Source organism: Taudactylus pleione, unplaced genomic scaffold, assembly GCF_031769625.1.
Source record: "Taudactylus pleione unplaced genomic scaffold, aTauple2 ptg000207l, whole genome shotgun sequence".
NCBI classification, from domain to species: domain Eukaryota; kingdom Metazoa; phylum Chordata; class Amphibia; order Anura; family Myobatrachidae; genus Taudactylus; species Taudactylus pleione.
Window position 1 is genome coordinate 4,384,696 of NW_028284609.1, and position 22,064 is coordinate 4,406,759.

The 22,064-nt window shown below is 42.2% G+C and overlaps 1 protein-coding gene across 1 annotated transcript in view; it reads left to right on the top strand.

The window, feature by feature from the left end:
• LOC148517856 (transient receptor potential cation channel subfamily M member 2-like) overlaps positions 1-22,064 on the top strand; it is a 248,125-nt gene that overhangs the window by 129,879 nt on the left and 96,182 nt on the right. Inside the window, exons 18-19 of the mRNA XM_088478123.1 lie at positions 15,669-15,873; positions 21,408-21,526. Coding sequence (XP_088334249.1) covers positions 15,669-15,873; positions 21,408-21,526 — 324 coding nt within the window. The remainder of the gene's footprint in view (positions 1-15,668; positions 15,874-21,407; positions 21,527-22,064) is intronic.

Consider the following 22,064-nt stretch of genomic DNA (forward strand, 5'->3'; position numbering starts at 1 on the left):
CATCTGGTACTGGAAAATTGGGGGGAAAACGGGAGGAGGTCCCACCTATTTTCCAATAAACAGCACCAGGCTGAACCAACTGGGAACTTACTCTATAGCAGGGAGATGCACAGTGTGGGGTCTCTCTGCTATAAATTTAAACCAGCACAGACCAGGAAATTCTCAGAAAGTTGGGGTCCCTCCCAAGGGTCAACCATCCCTGGGATGAAACCCCAGGACTTTTCCCAGCATATATGGTGGCAGCGGATGTGATAAAAGTAGATAAAAGTTTTGTTTTTTACAATGGGACTACAGGTATCAGCAAGCCTGCCCTGGCATGCCGACACTTGTGGAACAAGTAAAAGCATGACCAGAAACTAAGTGTCTGATGCTACCTGTAGTACCCCCTAAAGAAAATATTACAACAAATACAGTACGCACTTACCAAAGAGGGAAGTCATTTACTAAAAAAAAAGTCACTGTACTGGGAAACCCAATGGATTGTATCCTCTTCATCAATGTAGTAGTCCACTGGTCTTCAGCATATAAAAAAATGCAAATCTGATCCCAGACGGACATGCACTGTACATGGTACAGTGACTAAGCCAAAATAACAGGGTCATCTAATGTCACTTTACTTGAAATCAATGAGAAAGTGCTGGTTGGCTGAAAGAGGATTCTGCCATAGAAACCATCCATCTCTCAGCCAATCAGCACTTCCCCATGCTTGTGTAGGTTTCCTCCAGGTACTCTAGTTTTGTCCCACACTCAAAAATGTATGCCTAGTGTATGTGTGTGTACAATATGTTTGCACTATGTTTGACAATATTTACACAATAACAGAATATACATAATATACAGATTAGCAGCTTCCCAAGGGGTGGTCCTTTGTTGGTCAAAAGAACTGAAATGTCAAAAAACAAATTTGTAGAATAAAAGGTCCCTGGGAGAGCTTATTATAAATATTGTCCAGTGGTGCTACCCAATTTTTCAAAGGCAGTTATGTCTCCTTTCATAAGGTGTAGGTTTCTGGGTAAGCAGGATGGTTAGATCTTCTTCTTCTGAAATAGAACCCTCGCACCAAGATCAGCCACCAAATAGTAATCAGCCTTTTAGTCTTGTGTAAAACCAATAAAATGTATTTATAAAAAAATTTAAAACTCTGTTCTTACATTAATTAATACAGCTTTCTGCTGAAAATAACTTCTAATTTAAAAATACCCAATGCATTTCCTCAATATTTTGACTTCATCGAGGGTGTTTTTACTATCCTGATTTCTCCAGTCTTTACGCAGTCACAGAGGATGTATGCCTCATGTATTATCATACTGCTTTTATTATCCTGACTCCAGTTTTCCAGCAGCCACAGATATATAGCAAATCTGCATGAATTAATTACACAAAAGCGTCCAATAACATGGCATCTTTCAAATATACTCCATAAAGTGGCACAGTAGATTTTGCAGCAATTCCTCTGTGTGTCTGATGATGTGTCATGGACTCTGTCTAAGTAGTGGATGCGGGGTTAATGTAAAAGTAGATAAAAGTATTGTTCTTTACAGTGAGACAACAGATATCAGCAAGCCTGCCCCAGCATTTTGGCACTTATGGAACAAGTACAAGCATGCCCAGACATTAAGTGCCTGATGCTACTTATAGTCACCCCCCTAAATAAAATATTAAAACAATGGCAGTACACACAGTTTGAAGAGGTAATTAATTTATTAAAAAGAAAACTATACTGACAAACCCATTAGATTGGATACTCTTCAGTGCATTTAGTAGTCCACAGGTCTTCAGCATATAACAAAATGCAAATCTGATCCCAGCCGGACATGCACTGTACATGGTATAGTGTCTAAGGTGAAAAGATAAAGTCACCCAATGTCACTTCCCATGAAGTCAATGGGGAAGGGCTGGTTGGATGAAAGAAGATGCTGCCATAGAAACCATCCATCTCTGAGCCAATCAGCACTTCCCCATGATTGTGTGGTTTTCCTCCAGGTACTCTAGCTTCCTCCCACACTCAAAAATGTATGCCTAGTGTGTGTATGTATGTGTGTGTGTGTGTATATATATATGTATATATATATATATATATATATATATATATGTGTGTATGTGTGTGTGTGTGTTATGTGGGCCTCTTCTATGTACTCTTATCTTTAGTTCTTTCCATAGATTTTCAATTGGATTCAAGTCCGGTGATTGGCTGCGCCATTCTAGCAGCTTTATTTTCTTTCCCTGAAACCAATTGAGAGTGCCCTTGGCTGTGTGTTTGGGATCATTGTCTTGTTGAAATGTAAATCCTCCTTTCATCTTCAGCATCCTGGTAGATGGCAGCAGATTTTTATCAAAAATATCGCAGTACATTTTTCCATTCACCCTTCCTTCAGTTACATGAATTATGACAGTACCGTATGCTGACACACAGCCCCACACCATGGAGTTCCCACCTCTAAACTTCACTGTTGGTATGGTGTTTTTGGGGTGATGTGCAGCGCAATTTCTCTTAAAACATGGTGTGTATTATGGCATCCAAAGAGTTCAATTTTGTTCTCATCTGACCAGACTATATTCTCCCAGTATTTTATAGGCTTGTCCAAATGTTGTCCAGCAAACTTTAAACAAGCTTCAACATGTTCTTTCTTCAGCACTGGAGTCTTGTATGGTGAGTGTGCATACAAGCCATTCCGGTTGAGTGCATTACTTATTGTTTTCTTTCAAACAATTGTACCTGTTAATGCCAGTTCTTTCTGAGGCTCTCCAGAAGTGGTCCTTGGCTCTTGGACAACTCTTCTGATAATTATTTCCACTCTATGAGAAATCTTGCGAGAAGCACCATGTCATGGCTGGTTTATGGTGAAATGATGTTCTTTCCACTTCTGGATTATGGCCCCAACAGTGCTCACTAGAACATTCAGAGTTTATAAATCCTTCTGTAACCAATGCCATCAGTATATTTTGCAACAATAAGGTTGTAAAGGTCTTAAGAGAGCTCTTTGCTTTTACCCATCATGAGATGTTTCTTGTGTGACACTTTGGTAAAGAGACACCTTTTTATAGGCCATCAGTTAGGACTGAACCAGCTTATATTAATTTGCACTGACAGTGGGCAGAAATTCTTTCTAATTACAGATAGATTTCAGCTGGTGTTTTGGCTTTTCGTGCCTTTTTGCACCTCCCTTTCTTCATGTGTTCAATACTTTTTCCCTGTGTCATTTCACATTATTACACATAACTTAATTTATGGACATCTATGGTTTGATTTCTTTGCATGTCTGGATTGCATGAATTGTTACTGACATTTGGTGAAAATTTCATTACAATAGCCCCATTAAAAATATATTTACTGAGAAAAATGTTGATGTGATCAATACTTATTTTACCAGCTGAATGTATATATATATATATATATATATATATATATATATATACACACATACATACATACATACATGTGTGTGTGTATATATATATATATATATATACTGTGTATATATATATATATATATATATATATATTAGGGGTGAGCGGGTTCGGATTTCTGAAATCCGAACCCCCCCGAGCCCCCCCGATCCGAGTCCGATCCGAGTCAGGCTCGACTTTTCCCGCCTGACTCGGATCTGAAATCGAGGCAAAACGTCATCATCCCGCCTTCCGAGTCTCGCGGGTTTTGGATCCTATATAAGGTACCCGCGTCGGCACCATTTTCTCACTCGGCTGTGGACAGTGAAGAGGGAGGGTGGGAGTTAGGGCTGTGTAGTGTAGTGTAGTGCTGCTGTTGTCCACTACTTCAATGTCCATAGGGGCTGGCTGTGTTGTGCTGTGCTGCTGTTGTTAATAGGGGCTGTGTCCACTACTTCAAAGTCCATAGGGGCTGGCTGGACTGTGTTGTGCAGTCAGTTCTCCATAGGGGCTGTGTCCACTCCAAAGTCCTGTGCAGTGTCCCAGTCCTAAAGGAGCGCTGTAGTGTTGTCCAGGGGGTGCTCTGTCCATCAGGGGTGCTCCCCCCAAGTGCTAAAAAAATAATATATTTTCTGTGTTTGTGAATTGTGTGCGCAGTAGCCGCACGTGCATCAACAAAGTAGTGCCAAGCGTGCGCCTGTGTCACAAGTAAAGGGCCGGCTGGCTTGACCGTTAAAGGGTGCTGTAACCCCCGAAAGTACACTCCAGTCCAAACCAAAAAAAAATTATTTTCTGTGTTTGTGAATTGTGTGCGCAGTAGCCGCACGTGCATCAACAAAGTAGTGCCAAGCGTGCGCCTGTGTCATAAGTAAAGGGCCGGCTGGCTTGACCGTTAAGGGTGCTGTAACCCCCGAAAGTACACTCCAGTCCAAACCAAAAAAAAAATTATTTTCTGTGTTTGTGAATTGTGTGCGCAGTAGCCGCACGTGCATCAACAAAGTAGTGCCAAGCGTGCACCTGTGTCATAAGTAAAGGGCCGGCTGGCTTGACCGTTAAGGGTGCTGTAACCCCCGAAAGTACACTCCAGTCCAAACCAAAAAAAAAATTATTTTCTGTGTTTGTGAATTGTGTGCGCAGTAGCCGCACGTGCATCAACAAAGTAGTGCCAAGCGTGCGCCTGTGTCATAAGTAAAGGGCCGGCTGGCTTGACCGTTAAAGGGTGCTGTAACCCCCAAAGTACACTCCAGTCCAAACCAAAAAAAAAATTATTTTCTGTGTTTGTGAATTGTGTGCGCAGTAGCCGCACGTGCATCAACAAAATAGTGCCAAGCGTGCGCCTGTGTCATAAGTAAAGGGCCGGCTGGCTTGACCGTTAAAGGGTGCTGTAACCCCCGAAAGTACACTCCAGTCCAAACCAAAAAAAAATTATTTTCTGTGTTTGTGAATTGTGTGCGCAGTAGCCGCACGTGCATCAACAAAGTAGTGCCAAGCGTGCGCCTGTGTCATAAGTAAAGGGCCGGCTGGCTTGACCGTTAAGGGTGCTGTAACCCCCGAAAGTACACTCCAGTCCAAACCAAAAAAAAAATTATTTTCTGTGTTTGTGAATTGTGTGCGCAGTAGCCGCACGTGCATCAACAAAGTAGTGCCAAGCGTGCGCCTGTGTCATAAGTAAAGGGCCGGCTGGCTTGACCGTTAAGGGTGCTGTAACCCCCGAGAGTACACTCCAGTCCAAACCAAAAAAAAAATTATTTTCTGTGTTTGTGAATTGTGTGCGCAGTAGCCGCACGTGCATCAACAAAGTAGTGCCAAGCGTGCGCCTGTGTCATAAGTAAAGGGCCGGCTGGCTTGACCGTTAAGGGTGCTGTAACCCCCGAAAGTACACTCCAGTCCAAACCAAAAAAAAAATTATTTTCTGTGTTTGTGAATTGTGTGCGCAGTAGCTGCACGTGCATCAACAAAGTAGTGCCAAGCGTGCGCCTGTGTCATAAGTAAAGGGCCGGCTGGCTTGACCGTTAAGGGTGCTGTAACCCCCGAAAGTACACTCCAGTCCAAACCAAAAAAAAAATTATTTTCTGTGTTTGTGAATTGTGTGCGCAGTAGCCGCACGTGCATCAACAAAGTAGTGCCAAGAGTGCGCCTGTGTCATAAGTAAAGGGCCGGCTGGCTTGACCGTTAAAGGGTGCTGTAACCCCCAAAGTACACTCCAGTCCAAACCAAAAAAAAATTATTTTCTGTGTTTGTGAATTGTGTGCGCAGTAGCCGCACGTGCATCAACAAAGTAGTGCCAAGCGTGCGCCTGTGTCATAAGTAAAGGGCCGGCTGGCTTGACCGTTAAAGGGTGCTGTAACCCCCGAAAGTACACTCCAGTCCAAACCAAAAAAAAATTATTTTCTGTGTTTGTGAATTGTGTGCGCAGTAGCCGCACGTGCATCAACAAAGTAGTGCCAAGCGTGCGCCTGTGTCATAAGTAAAGGGCCGGCTGGCTTGACCGTTAAGGGTGCTGTAACCCCCGAAAGTACACTCCAGTCCAAACCAAAAAAAAAATTATTTTCTGTGTTTGTGAATTGTGTGCGCAGTAGCCGCACGTGCATCAACAAAGTAGTGCCAAGAGTGCGCCTGTGTCATAAGTAAAGGGCCGGCTGGCTTGACCGTTAAAGGGTGCTGTAACCCCCAAAGTACACTCCAGTCCAAACCAAAAAAAAAATTATTTTCTGTGTTTGTGAATTGTGTGCGCAGTAGCCGCACGTGCATCAACAAAGTAGTGCCAAGCGTGCGCCTGTGTCATAAGTAAAGGGCCGGCTGGCTTGACCGTTAAAGGGTGCTGTAACCCCCGAAAGTACACTCCAGTCCAAACCAAAAAAAAATTATTTTCTGTGTTTGTGAATTGTGTGCGCAGTAGCCGCACGTGCATCAACAAAGTAGTGCCAAGCGTGCGCCTGTGTCATAAGTAAAGGGCCGGCTGGCTTGACCGTTAAGGGTGCTGTAACCCCCGAAAGTACACTCCAGTCCAAACCAAAAAAAAAATTATTTTCTGTGTTTGTGAATTGTGTGCGCAGTAGCCGCACGTGCATCAACAAAGTAGTGCCAAGCGTGCGCCTGTGTCATAAGTAAAGGGCCGGCTGGCTTGACCGTTAAGGGTGCTGTAACCCCCGAGAGTACACTCCAGTCCAAACCAAAAAAAAAATTATTTTCTGTGTTTGTGAATTGTGTGCGCAGTAGCCGCACGTGCATCAACAAAGTAGTGCCAAGCGTGCGCCTGTGTCATAAGTAAAGGGCTGGCTGGCTTGACCGTTAAGGGTGCTGTAACCCCCGAAAGTACACTCCAGTCCAAACCAAAAAAAAAATTATTTTCTGTGTTTGTGAATTGTGTGCGCAGTAGCCGCACGTGCATCAACAAAGTAGTGCCAAGAGTGCGCCTGTGTCATAAGTAAAGGGCCGGCTGGCTTGACCGTTAAAGGGTGCTGTAACCCCCAAAGTACACTCCAGTCCAAACCAAAAAAAAATTATTTTCTGTGTTTGTGAATTGTGTGCGCAGTAGCCGCACGTGCATCAACAAAGTAGTGCCAAGCGTGCGCCTGTGTCATAAGTAAAGGGCCGGCTGGCTTGACCGTTAAGGGTGCTGTAACCCCCGAGAGTACACTCCAGTCCAAACCAAAAAAAAAATTATTTTCTGTGTTTGTGAATTGTGTGCGCAGTAGCCGCACGTGCATCAACAAAGTAGTGCCAAGCGTGCGCCTGTGTCATAAGTAAAGGGCCGGCTGGCTTGACCGTTAAGGGTGCTGTAACCCCCGAGAGTACACTCCAGTCCAAACCAAAAAAAAAATTATTTTCTGTGTTTGTGAATTGTGTGCGCAGTAGCCGCACGTGCATCAACAAAGTAGTGCCAAGAGTGCGCCTGTGTCATAAGGGCCGGCTGGCTTGACCGTTAAAGGGTGCTGTAACCCCCAAAGTACACTCCAGTCCAAACCAAAAAAATATATATTTTCTGTGTTTAGCCGCACGTATATATCAAATCGATATAACATAAATGGAGGACCAAACTTTCTCCGATAAAAATAAAATAGAGAAAGATCAAGAACCACTTCCTCCTAGTGCTGAAGCTGCTGCCACTAGTCATGACATAGACGATAACATGCCATCAACGTCGTCTGCCAAGGCCGATGCCCAATGTCATAGTAGAGGGCACATACAATCCCAAATGGCAAAGTTCAGGAAAATGACCTTGAAAAAGACATTTAAATCAGCTGAAGAGAAACGTAAACTTGCCAATATGCCATTTACGACACGGAGTGGCAAGGAACGGCTAAGGTCGATCCCTAGTATGTTCATGACTAGTGGTTCAGCTTCACATGACGATGGAAGCCCTCCTCCCACTAAAAAAATCAAAAGAGTTAAGCTGGCAAAAGCACAGCGAAGAACTGTGCTTTCTAAGAAGATATCACAAATCCCCAAGGAGAGTCCAAGTGTGGTGGTGGTTGCGATGCCTGACCTTCCCAGCACTGGACGGGAAGAGGTGGCTCTTTCCACCATTTGCACGCCCCCTGCAAGTGCTGAAAGGAGCACCCACAGTCCACTTGCTGATATGCAAATTGAAGATGTCACTGTTGAAGTACAACAGGATGAGGATACTGGTGTAGCTGGCGCTGAGGAGGATGTTGGCGAGGAGGATTCTGATGGTGATGTGGTTTGTTTAAATCAGGCTCCGGGGGAGACAGTTGTTGTCCGTGGGATGAAAAAGCCCATCACGGTCATGCCTGGGCAGAAGACCAAACATTCCACCTCTTTGGTCTGGCAGTATTTCTATCCAAATCCGGACAACAACTGTCTTGCCATATGTACCATATGTAAAGGTGAAATAAGTAGGGGTAGGGACGTCAACCACCTAGGAACATCCTCCCTTATACGGCACCTGCAGCGCGTTCATAAAAAGTTACTGTCAAGTTCAGAAACTTTGGCTAAGACCGTAAGCAGTCCAGGGACACCTAAATCCCGTTGTCCTGTTGTATCCAAGCGCCTGCAAACCACACCGTCAACTCCCTCCTCGTCAATTTCCTCCTTAGTCAGGATCGGAAGTAGTCCTGCAGGCCATGTCACTGGCATGACTGACTCTCCTATCCGGGATTCCTCCGGAGGATCCTGCATTGCTACGCCTACTGCTGCCGCTGCTGCTGTTGCTGCTGCTGGGAGTTGTTCATCATCCCAGAGAGGAAGTAGGAACACCACTACTTTTACTAAACAATTGACCCTCCAACAGTCCTTAGCGAGGAGGATGAAGTACGACAGCAGTCATCCTGAAGCAAAACGTATAACTGAGGCCTTGACTGCTATGTTGGTGTTAGACGTGCGTCCGGTATCCGCCATTAGTGCAGTGGGATTTAGACAATTGATGGAGGTAGTGTGTCCCCGGTTCCAAATCCCGTCTAGATTCCACTTCACTAGGCAGGCGATACCGAGACTGTACAGAAACGTCAGAAAAAGTGTCCTCAGTGTCCTGAAAAATGCCGTTGTACACAATGTCCACTTAACCACGGACATGTGGACAAGTGGAACAGGGCAGACTAAGGACTATATGACTGTGACAGCCCACTGGGTAGATGTATCACCTTACGCAGCAACAGCAGCAGCGTCACCAGTAGCAGCATCTCAGAAACGCCAGCTCGTTACAAGGCAGGCTACGCTGTGTATCACCGGTTTCAGTAAGAGGCACACCGCCGACAACCTCTTAGAGAAATGAGGGAAATCATCGCCCAGTGGCTTACCCCACTTAGACTCTCCTGGGGATTTGTGATATCTGACAACGCCACCAATATTGTGCGGGCATTACATCTGGGCAAATTCCAGCACGTCCCATGTTTTGCTCACACAATAAACTTGGTGGTGCAGAATTTTCTGAAAAGCGACAGGGGCGTGCAGGAGACGCTTTGGGTGGCCCGAAAAATTTCTGGCCACTTTCGCCATTCAGCGACTGCGTGCCGAAGACTGGAGCGCCAGCAAACACTCTTGAACCTGCCCCGCCATCACCTGAAGCAAGAGGTTGTGACGCGGTGGAACTCAACCCTCTATATGCTTCAGAGGATGGAGGAGCAGCAAAAGGCCATACAAGCCTATACATCCACCTATGACATAGGCAAAGGAGGGGGTATGCACCTGACTCAAGCGCAGTGGAGAATGATTTCCGTGTTGTGCAAGGTTCTCCAGCCCTTCGAACTTGCCACACGTGAAGTCAGTTCAGACACAGCCAGCTTGAGTCAGGTCATTCCCCTCATCAGGCTTTTGCAGAAGCAGCTGGAGAAAGTGAAGGAGGAGCTAAGACGGAGCGATTCCGCTCGGCATGTGGGACTTGTGGATGAAGCCCTTCATTCGCTTTGCCAGGATTCCAGGGTGGTCAATCTGTTGAAATCAGACCACTACATTTTGGCCACCGTGCTTGATCCTAGGTTTAAAGCCTATGTGGTGTCTCTCTTTCCGGCCGACACAAGCCTGCAGAGGTGCAAAGACCTGCTGGTGAACACACTGTCAGCTGAAGCGGAACGTGACACGTCAATGGCTCCTTCTTCATTTTCTCCCGCAACTGGGGCTGCCAGGAAAAAACTTAGGTATCCTAAGCAACCCGCTGGCGGTGATGCAGGGCAGGCAGGACCAAGTTTGGACATCTGGTCCGGACTGAAGGACCTGGCAACAATTTCTGACATGTCTACTGTCACTGCATATGATACTGTCACCATTGACAGAATGGTGGAGGATTACATCGGTGACAGCATCCAAGTAGGCATGTCAGACAGTCCATACCTGTACTGGCAGGAAAAAGAGGCAATTTGGAGGCCCCTGTACAAGCTGGCTCTATTTTACCTGAGTTGCCCCCCCTCCAGTGTGTACTCCGAAAGAGTGTTTAGTGCAGCCGGGAACCTTGTCAGCGAAAGGCGTAGGAGGTTGCTTCCACAGAATGTGGAGAAGATGATGTTCATCAAAATGAATTATCAGCTCTTCCAGGCAGACCAGCCTCCAGAAGGTACAGAGGGACCTGTGGTGGTGGATTCAAGTGGGGACGAGTTAATACTTTGTGAGGATGAGGATGTACACACTGAAGAGGGTGAGGAATCGGTGGATGAGGAGGATGAGGATGACATCTTGCCTCCGTAGAGCCAGTTTGTGCAGGGACACATTAATTGCCAGCTTGTTTTGTGGGGGCCCAAACGAACCAATCATTTCAGCCACAGTTGTGTGGCAGACCCTGGCGCTGAAATGATTGATTTGTTAAAGTGTGCATGTCCTGTTTATACAACATAAGGGTGGGTGGGAGGGCCCAAGGACAATTCCATCTTGCACTTCTTTTTTTTCTTTGCATTATGTACAGTTTGGGGCCTAGTTTTTCTAACTGCCATCCTGTCTGCCACTGCAGTGTCACTCCTAGATGGGTCACGTGTTTGTGCCGCCCACTCGTGTCGCTTAGCATAGTCATCCAGCTACCTCGGTGCAACCTTTTGGACATGAAAAAACTATTGTGAGGTGTGAGGTGTTCAGAATAGACTGGAAATGAGTGGAAATTAAGGTTATTGAGGTTAATAATAGCATAGGAGCAGAGAAACCAACAAATTCTGTGATTTTAGCTGTTTTTATGCTTTTAAAAAAAAAATACAGATCCAAAACACAAAACCCAGAACCCAAAACACGGAAGGGTGGTTTTGGCAAAACCAATCCAGATCCAAAACACGAAGAAAGATCCAGATCCAAAACCAAAACACAAAACACGAAAAGTGGCCGGTGCACACCCCTAATATATATATATATAAATATATAGTTGGTGTGATTATACAATACTGTGCAGAAGGTTTTAGGCAGGTGTGAAAAAAATTAAGCAAAGTAGGAATCCTTTCTAAAATAGTAGTGTTAATAGTTTATTTTTAGCAATTAACAAAATTCAAAGTGAATGAACAAAACAGAAATCTAAATCAAATCAATATTTGGTGTGACCACCCTTTGACTTCAAAACAGCATCAATTCTTCTAGGTACACTTGCACAAAGTCAGGGATTTTGCAGGATTATAGACAGGTGTATGATTAACCAATCATACCAAACAGGTGATAATGATCATCATATTCATATGTATAGTAGGATAAAACACAGTCATTAATGTAAACAGTAACAGCTGTGTAGGAGGCTTAAAACTGGGTGAAGAACAGCCAAACTCTGCTACAAAGGTGAGGTTGTGGAAGACCGTTTCATGTCACGGGTCATACAACATGGCAAGACTGAGAACAGCAACAAAACACAAGGTAGTTATACTGCATCAGGAAGGTCTCTCCCATGCAAAGATTTCAAAGCAGACTGGGGTTTCAAGATGTGCTATTCAAGCTCTTTTGAAGAAGCACAAAGAAACGGGCAATGCTGAGGACCATAGATGCAGTGGTCAGCCAAGGAAACTTATTGTATCAGATGAAAGACACATCATGCTTACTTCCCTTAGAAATCAGAAGATGTCCAGCAGTGCCATCAGCTCAGAACTGGCAGAAACCAGTGGGACACCCATCTACTGTTTGGAGAAGTCTGGTCAGAAGTGGTCTTCATGGAATAATTGTTGGCAAAAATCCATACCTTTGATGTGGAAACAAGGACCAGTGACTGAACTATGCTCAAAATCATAGGAACTGGGGTGCAGAAAAATGGCAGCATGTGCTCTGAACTGATGAGTCCAAATTTTAAATATGTGGTTGTAACAGAAGGCAGTTTGTTCGCCAAAGGACTGGAGAGCAGTATAATAATGAGTGTCTGCAGGCAACAGTGAAGCATGGTGGAGTTTCCTTTGAAAGTTTGAAGCTGCATTTCAGCAAATGGAATTGGGAATTTGGTCAGGATTAATGGTAATAATGATTGGCTCCAAATATATTCTGCAGCAGGACAACCATGCCAAACATACAGCCAATGTTATTAACAACTATCTTCAGCGTAAAGAAAAACAAGGAGTCCTGGAAGTGATGATATGGCCTCCATAGAGCCCTGATCTCAACATCATCATGTCTGTCTGGGATTACATGAAGAGACAGAAGGATTTGAGCAAGCTTACATCTATAGAATATCTGTGGTTAGTTCTCCATCATGTTTGGAACAACCTACCTGCTAAATTCCTTCAAAAATTGTGTGCAAGTGTACCTAGAAGAATTGATGCTGTTTTTGAAGGGTGGTCACACCAAATATTGATATGATTTAGATTTCTATTCTGTTCATTCAATTTGCATTTTGTTAATTTATGAAAATAAACTATTAACACTTTTATTTTTGATAGCATTCTTACTTTGCAGCATTTTTTTCCACTCCTGCCTAAAACATTTGCACAGTACTATATATCTTTAGCTCTCTTGTAATCATATCCTAGAGCCAACCAGGTTCTTGAAGTGTGTTTATTCTTCTTCACAATGATGTAATTCCCTCATCCACCCTTCCTTCCATTATTCTCTACTTGCAATAGTGTAATAAATCATTAATATGTTTTACAAACAGAAAAAAAACTCCCCAATACCACTGGTTTCTTTGGGGAAGTTCAGTTCACATTCTCCTGACTGAATTGACTCACCAAGCTCTGCTTCTTCTGATATTAATATTGGCCAAAACAGTAAAGCTATTCTTGATAACCTTATTGATAGCATTCACATTCCTCAAGAGCAGAAGATGCCGGTGCTAACCAAAAATGCCAGCTAGTTAAATTTTCACATCAATTAACACTTACAAGTGGTTACACCAGAACATGAAAGAAACCTTGGCTCAGAGGAGCAATTGTGCAGTATTGTGACCTTCAAATACCATGTCTACAAGTGAATAGATGTCCTGAGTAAGCAAGTTGTACATGTAAGCTTTCAATGACAACTATAATAAAAACTACCTAACAGATAAGTGTTTAGGTCTAATGAAAAAAGAAACCTTTACGCCATTTGTGCATGATGAAGTGATCTACTTTCTTGTCTAATACCATTTTTAAATCACCTCGTATTATTATTGGTCACTGGAAACCTGTGAAAATTTCTGAAGAAAATAATTTAGAAGGTGCCTTGTCCAACATTAGAGGCATTTATGGAATCAACTATGATGGGCTATTGGTACACTATCCCAGTCAGGATTACATATCTGCCTTGGTCATCCAAGACCCAGGAGCCTGTGATAGTTTAGTCTTGTGTAGTAAGAGGGAAGTAATCTTATTCTTATACAGTCAAAAGTTGCTTAGTAACTATTTATGTTATTCCTCCTTCTCTTAGAGACCTTTACAGAATGAGACCAAGAAAAGTGTTTCTTACTGAAAACCTGTGAAAAAGTTTAAAATATTGGACAGCCACAGTATGCCTTTGTGAGAGGTTAAGCCCATTCACATTTAATAACAAAACTCATGTGAGATACTGTAATGTAGCTTTTCTTAACATTTTGGTTCCTAAAATGGACTGTGTCCAGTCCAAAGAATATGTGGAGGCAGCAATGGTATAGTGGCTTTTTAGTATGGTGATCGGATAATGCTGCAGTTAAATTGTCAATCTACCAAGCAGGTCTTGATTCCATAGTGAACAAATTAGCATATCCTGTGTGCCAGGGAAGCAATTGGGAAATTTTAGAAAATAAAGTAAAAAGTAGTGACAGGAGGACACGCAACAGTAACAAAGTAAGATAACAATACCAAACAACATCAAGCCCAATTCACTGGGGCATGGTGGCCTAATTTAGATTTTAATTGCAGACAAGATAAGATGATGTCATGCTTAGATTCACCATTTAAACCACTAAAACCATTAACTGTGATGATGTCAAATGGAAGTTCTCTTGTTTTCACTTCCTATAAATTAATTATTAATGTAACCTGCAATTTGGTGGACAGAGCATTATAGAGGAAAGGTGGCAACCGCCCTTAGAAAATTACAGTAATGTTTATGTTTCAAAGAAACAAAATGAAACACTGAAGCTATACAGTCCTGGGCACAGAATGATGTGTGACATATCTTTGCAATACCTGTGTAAGAGAATCAAAAGAGAAACAAACACTAAATACATTTAAGACATTACAGTCTTCTCGAGTGTATGATGGTCTAATCAGAGAATGGGTTGATCAGGAGAAGTTATAGAGAAAAAAGGACAGACAGTAATTACTTGTACTATTCAATTTGGAAATGTATATACGTGTCAGTAATATGGAAAAAAACTTAATAAATTAATAAAAACACAAATTCATAGGACATAATCTAAATAACAACTATCTAAAATTGCTGCTAATTAGGATAATTGAGTCTTCTATCTTGGCAAACAAAGTCCTGATCAGTCATAAGTCTCTTTTGTAAATTCAGTCTTTTATGAATAACAACTCAATCAGCAATATGCATATAAATGTATCTCTTACTTTGAGCCTGATTTGGATTTGTATACAAACCTCATGGTTCTAGGTCTGCACAGGCGCAGGACCCATTCTGCACATGTGCAGTATTGGTCTGACATGATCACTCACAGTCCCCCCTTAGCTGCAGCATGATTGACATGCTTTGGAATTTGGGGGGGCAGAGCTGGGGTGGCAACCAGGACCATTCTACAAAATGGGGGCATGTTGCCCTGTTATGTAAGAGTGCAGAGCCTAGGGCAAGTCCGATGGCCTGGCTGAGTAAGTTACAGCTTTCACAGACTGGCCAAGGACAGCGATGGTCTCAATAGTGATCCAAAGCAGCATCTACGGATGCTGCACTCAGATCGCAGATGCCTGTAGCAGGTGTCTATTTCCTATAAGCACCTCTTGCTGTTTTTGCATTTTACTTGTACAGTATTGCACAGCCATTTCCCTGCGGCATTCTGCACTTTGGAGCCGACAATGTAACTGTCAATATTGTGATTGTCAACATAGTGACTGCATCCTATCTCTATCAGCAGGTAGAATTATATGGGGGTAACATAAAAGGTTGTGTAAAAGGTAAGAATTATAAGCCAACATCCAGCAAAAAAGTCTCTCCCTCCCAACTCTGTAATACAGTATAAGTATTGAGCAAATCTCTAACAGCATTCAACATCTGAATTATCACAATGTTCACAGTCTCTTTCCACAACCCTATCAATGTCATCAACCAATGTCCCTATAATAGAGCTAAGCATCTAAACATTGTAAATGGTGATCGTGAAATAAAAAGCTGAGATCATGCAGCTAAAAAGCATCAGCCAGCAACAAGCAGACGTAAGTGTTCATGGACACATCTGGTCTCCACTGCTGCTGAATAATGTTTTGATACTGTCATGAATACTAATAGAAAATGTCTTTCTCTCTCTCAGACCTAAACCCTTCAGCTGTCTTTGGAAGTTAATGGCCTTCTTCAATGCCCCAATAATCAAGTTCTATTATAATGTTGTGTCATATATCGGCTTCCTGTGGCTCTTTGCTTATGTCCTGATGATCGATTTTCAGACATATCCATCTTGGGCAGAATACCTTTTGTATGTCTGGGTTTTCTCTATACTGTGTGAGGAGCTGCGACAGGTACTTTTCAAATGTTTATATTATACAAATGTATATTTACAGCCCTGTTTGTTTGGCTGCATCTGAAAGTGTCCTTATTATAGCTTATCAGTAACTTATAGAAAGTGTGATTGCTGCAGGAGTCCTGGCTCAGTGTCATAGTAATAAAAATGGCATAGTCAAAACTGTGACAGCACACATGGTGCAAATTGCATCACATGTGCTGCACTGTTTTCAGTCCCAAAAAACAGAGGGAGAGGACAGAGATATGTGAGGAATAGGGGGAGAGAAAGAGGGGAGGAATAGAGAGAGATGAGAAAATGGGGGAAGAAAGAGAAAGAGTAACCCTTCATAGATGGCCACAAAACTATACCTCGCAACCCGGTGAATGATATGAAATGAAAGTAGAAGTTTATACAGATAGATGAACATAAACTAGATTAAGTAAAAGTAATGCTCTTTTATTTAGAAAGTGATATTGATGACATCAGTGGGGAACTGCAATATGTATATAACATGAATACTTTCACAATTATTTCAACTGTTTACTTTAAATGCTTCCCCAGGGGTGTTGGATGTGATCTCCAATGTTCTGATGAGAATATAGTTACAGATAGGTACATATATTTAGATTACATTTGAAACAGCCTACAGGCTTGGTGGAAACTAATTACATTTATGCTGTTTCATTAAACAATTAAACTTTTGTAGATTGCTTGGAGCTAATATAGATTTCAAATTCATGCTTTTTAAAAATGTAGGTTTAGCTTTTAATACAGTTCATAACATTAGGTCTTGTTAAATAATGTTTTCTTTGGTCAGTCTATACCTCATTTAAGTGGATTTTGAATTAAATTCAAATATGAAAAATATGTAATCTCATCTGTTAAGCAAAGTTGGAATCCTATTCTTCTGCTTGTGACTCAAAAATGGCATCCGAAATGCAGTTCTACTTGAGTCTACTAAATTTGCCCTTTGGTATATTGGAAGTCCAAAGACAATAATTACATTTAAGATGCAAATAATTATTCAAATCTTATCAGAGGGTACTATCCAAAATGTTACCATGTCTACTACTAAAAGTTTATGAGAATCTAAAATTAAAAGTGTTAGAAATAAGGTAGGTGACAAAGTTAAGTGCTGGAGTAGACTCCCCATCCCACATAATAAATAAGTTGTTGCTGTACCATCCAAAGAGTACCTGATTCATGTGTGGTCCATCACAGATATAATCTTTCTCAAATAGGTGCATGTAAACATTGGTATAACTCAGCATGAATCTGGTCCCCATGGCCATGCCTAGAGCCTATAAATAAATTATGCTCTCAAAACAAATTTGATTATATAAGGCCTGGACATTAAGGGGTACATGTACTAAAAGTTGATTTTAACTGATTTTGATCGATTTTGTTAAATTTTGATAATTTTTAAATCAATCAACATCAATGTTATGTTTTAAAAATAAATCAAAAATTATCATTAAGTAAATGTGTGATCTAGCCCCAGGAACACAACATCATTTTTTATGGATTTTGATTGATTTTAAATTGATTTAAAATCAACCCTCAGTAAATATACCCCTAAATGTCAGGAAGCCCTAACCTTCTCTCCAACTGATGACCCTAACCAGACTTAAAATGTGAGTAACATCTCAGGTGTGTTTTTGTGAGGTTAAAAACTTCTAAGCAGGTCAGCAATTCCCTTAAGCTATATATAAATATAAATCAGAAGATATAGGGCGCACACTTGTGAGTAGTTAAAAATCACAAATTTTACTTGTAATAAAAATCACGTACATCTAATGGTGCATACACAGTCAGATAAAAAGGACTATATAAACGATAACGATATCGTTTATAGTTTGATCGTTTATATCATATTTTTTTTTGCCCCCTCCAACAACCAAACGATGGTCGATGCACGGGCATGGATGGTCGATATCGGTATCGACCATCACCCATGCATGCATGCCAACCTGGTCGATATCGACCAGGTTTGCCTGTTTACTATAGGAACCCGCAATCATTGATCGCAGGTCGTTATAGTAGTTCCCAGGGTTGGTGCATGTGCTGGATGTTCGATAACAATCATCCAGCACATGCAGGTCAATCAGACAACAATATCTGATCATTGTCTGATCTGACCATGTGTATGCACCATAAGTCTTAGATGTACATCATTTTTATTACAAGTAAAATTATTGATTTTATACAACTCACAAATGTGCGCTCTATATCTTCCTAAGCAAAAAGTATCCAGCATATCGCCACATAATAAGCACAGGACTATCAGCACAGTCACCAGTAGTGCTACCCAAAAACCAGTGTTCTGTGTCCACATTCAAAGCTGCCAGAATCATTCCTTGGCATCACAGCATCTCACATCATCTGGCTCTGCACTCACCTTAGTAAAGAATGGAGTTTTAGTTCATATTTTCATCAAAACATTTAAGCTTGAAGCCCCCTGCAATGATCTACCCTATCACTCAGAATCATAAACTTGGTAGCTGCTACCATACCAAAATGAAACTTTAAATGCCTCCTGGTGTAAAGGTCACCTGCACACTGGCTTTTAAAGGTGAGGCAGTTACCTAGCATATAAACCATACATCTCCTAGGAAAGCAGCTGACACATGTTTGGATTAAGGGGTCTATTCATCATCACTTAATGTTTACAAAAGCAGATGAAAATGAACATTTTCACCTGCAATTGTAAAAGTTAAGTTATCGGGCCATACACTAGTATGGGGACAGAATTCATAAAGCTCAGAAAATACAATATTTTTGGAGCTTGATTGCGGGAGCATTCGCCATCTTCAGATGGCGGGTGCTCCCACTACCCGCTCCTTCCCTAAGTAAAGGAATTCCATGTTGCGAAGAGGGATCCTTTTGGTTCCCTCCATCCCAGGCCGGCTCCTGACAACAGAGTGTAATGGTGTCTGCGCAAGAGGCCATTGCCAAGAATTTAAATCTTGAATACGATCTGACCAGAATAATTCAATTAAAACTAAAACTCTAGACCTGGGGAAGGAAGGGGAACACCACCAGCCTAAATATGTGGTAGTGAGGCCAATGGAAATTGAGGTAGGACCTAAGCTAAAGCTACCTAAGCCCTTTACCTCCTGGGTAGAGAGAAAGTAGTATAAATAAACCATGGATTCCAAACATGCTCAAATATGTCCAGGGAATCATGCAAAGCGTGAGTGATTCATTCCATATCTACAATAAACCATATTCTGGAAAAACCACATGCATAGAAGGAGGAGAGGGCTGTTTCCAGCACCTAGGTAGAGCATCTCTGGCAGCTTGGGGAACGTGTAGTACAAGTTTATTGGAAGAAGCACTAATACCTGGGACTGGGAGCCCTAACAAGGCTGTACATGGGCTAAGGGTACACCTGTCTCTTTTTATTCTGTTTCTCTCCACCTTTCTTTCTTTTTATCCTGTTCCTCCTCACCTGTCTCTATATTAATACTGTACCTCTCTGTCTCTCTGTAAATTTATCCTGCTCATTTCTGGCCATCTCCATATTTATTCTTTCCTTTCCAGCTGCCTCTCTATTTATATTGTTCCTATCCGCCTGTCTGTAAATTTATCCTGCTCCTTTCTGGCCATCTCAATATTTATTCTTTCCTTTCCGGCTGCCTCTCTATTTATATTGTTCCTATCCGCCTGTCTGTAAATTTATCCTGCTCCTTTCTGGCCATCTCCATATTTATACTTTTCCTTTCTGGCTGCCTCTCTATTTATGTTGTTCCTATCCGCCTGTCTCTCTATTTCTCTATTCATTCTGTTCCTTTCAGGCCATATCTCTAGTTATATTGTTCCTTTCCAGTCATCTCTCTATTTATCCTGTTCATCTCTTCCTGTCTCTCTATTTATCCTGTTCCTCTCTTCTAGTCTCTCTATTTATCCTGTTCTTCTCTTCTAGTCTCTCTATTTATCCTGTTCCTCTTTTCTAGTCTCTCTATTTATCCTGTTCCTCTTTTCTAGTCTCTCTATTTATCCTGTTCCTCTCTTCTAGTCTCTCTATTTATCCTGTTCCTCTTTTCTAGTCTCTCTATTTATCCTGTTCCTCTTTCCTAGTCTCTCTATTTATCCTGTTCCTCTTTTCTAGTCTCTCTATTTATCCTGTTCCTCTTTTCTAGTCTCTCTATTTATCCTGTTCCTCTTTTCTAGTCCCTCTATTTATCCTGTTCCTCTTTTCTAGTCTCTCTATTTATCATGTTCCTCTCTTAAAGGGCTCTATTTACTACAATCCGCATTTGTAATGCAGATTGTAGTGTTATATTATCGACTGAATTCACATTGCGAATTCAGGCAATATCACAGGGATTTACTACAAACCCCTTGCAGGGACAGAGCTTGCGAGAAAGCTCTGTCCCTGTGAATCCCCTCTGCACCCTAGTCACGATAGACCATGACCATGACTAGTGCCCCGCACATGCACTGACCGACCGTCGCTGCTCCCCCCCGGTACTAAGCCCAACCCCCAAGGCTAAGCCCCACCCCCGTGATCGCAGACCCCCTTCGCGACCCCCCTCCTTTAATAGCACTTACCTGCAGTCATCGGTGCTTTGGTGATGTCTTCTGGAGGGGAGTCATCACCGGAGCCCCGACCACAAGTCCCTGGAGTCAGGTAAGTGAATTTTTTTTTTTTACAAGTTTTTTTTTTGCAGTGTATCAGCTTGCAGTCTGTTTAGACCACACAGCTGATCTCTGGGACCAGCTCTGGGCTCTGCTCTGCCTTTTAGAGAAGAGTAGGAGCCCGGTAACTGGGGGAGACCCTGGATAACGCCACCTCCAGGTGGCATTATTATCACAGGGCTTTCAATGGTATTTTTTTACAATTTATTTTTAGTAACTGTGGTCGTATCACATTTCCCATTACAATTATGGGAAATGCGATCTGCTTACTAAAAATAAGTGATACTTAGGGGTTGGAGTAGAATTTTACAAATTCTACTCCAATTGCCCTGTAATAACTATAGGTGATACTAAAATAATGTGAAAAGGGTGTGAAGACACCCTTTTTCACTTTATTTTAGTAAAAATAATTTTAATAAATAGAGCCCATAGTTTCTCTATTTATCTTGTTTCTCTCCGCCTGTCTCTCTATTTAACCTGTTCCTCTCTAGTAGTCTCTCTATTTATCCTGTCCTTATCCTCCTGTCTTTCTATGTATCCTGTTCCTCTCTGCTTGTCACTCTATTTATCCTGTTAAGATTCATCTGTCTCTTTATTTATCCTGTTCCTCTCCTCCTGTATCTCTATTTAGGCTGGTAATTTCTGCCTGTCTCTACATTAACTCTGGTCCTCTCTGCCTGTCTATCTCTTTATTCTGTTCTTTTCTGCCAGCCTTGCTATTTACAGTATTCCTCTCCACCAGTCTCTCTAATTATCTTGTTCCTTTATGTCTGTATCTACATTTATAATGTACCTTTCCACCTTCTTATCTGCAGAATTAACCTCTATTTAATGTCTTCCTTACCTGTAATATGAGTTTTCCTTATGTAGTATTAATTTCTCTGACAGTCAGGATATCTCTTCTTTTAGTTACTTTATGACCCGGACCGACGTGGGTTTGTTATTAAGTGTGTCCAGTACATCTCTGAGTTTTGGAACCAGGTGGATGCATCTGCATTGTGCTTGTTTGCTGTGGGGCTTATCTGCAGGTGAGATATTGTTCATAGATAGTACACTGTTTTTGGGTGGAGCTAGAGAGAGTCTGGCATGAGGAAGTGATGGCATTGGTGGATTTGGAGGTGGAGATAGTCTGGCTGAAACTAGAGATGGTCAAGTGGAGGAAGAGATGGTCTGGTTGGAGGTGAGGATGGTCTGACTCTAGGTAGAGATTGTCTAGGTGGATGTTGAGATGGTCTGTGTGGAGGTGGAGATGTAGATAATCTGGCTTTTGGTACAGAGGGTCTGCATGGAGGTAAAGCTATTCTGGGTAGAGATGGCATGGGTGGAGGTGGAGATGAGCTTGGTGGAGATGGATATGGTCTGTCTCTAGGTAGAGATGGCCTAGGTGGAGGTGGAGATGGTCTGGCTTTAGTTAGAGAGGGTCTGGGTGGAGGTGGAGACAGTCTGGGTGGAAGTAGTTCTGGTCTGAATGGTCTGGGTGGAGGTGGATATGGTCTGTCTCTAGATGGCCTAGATGGAGGTGGAGATGGTCTGTGTGGAGGTAATGATGGTCTTGCTCTAGGTAGA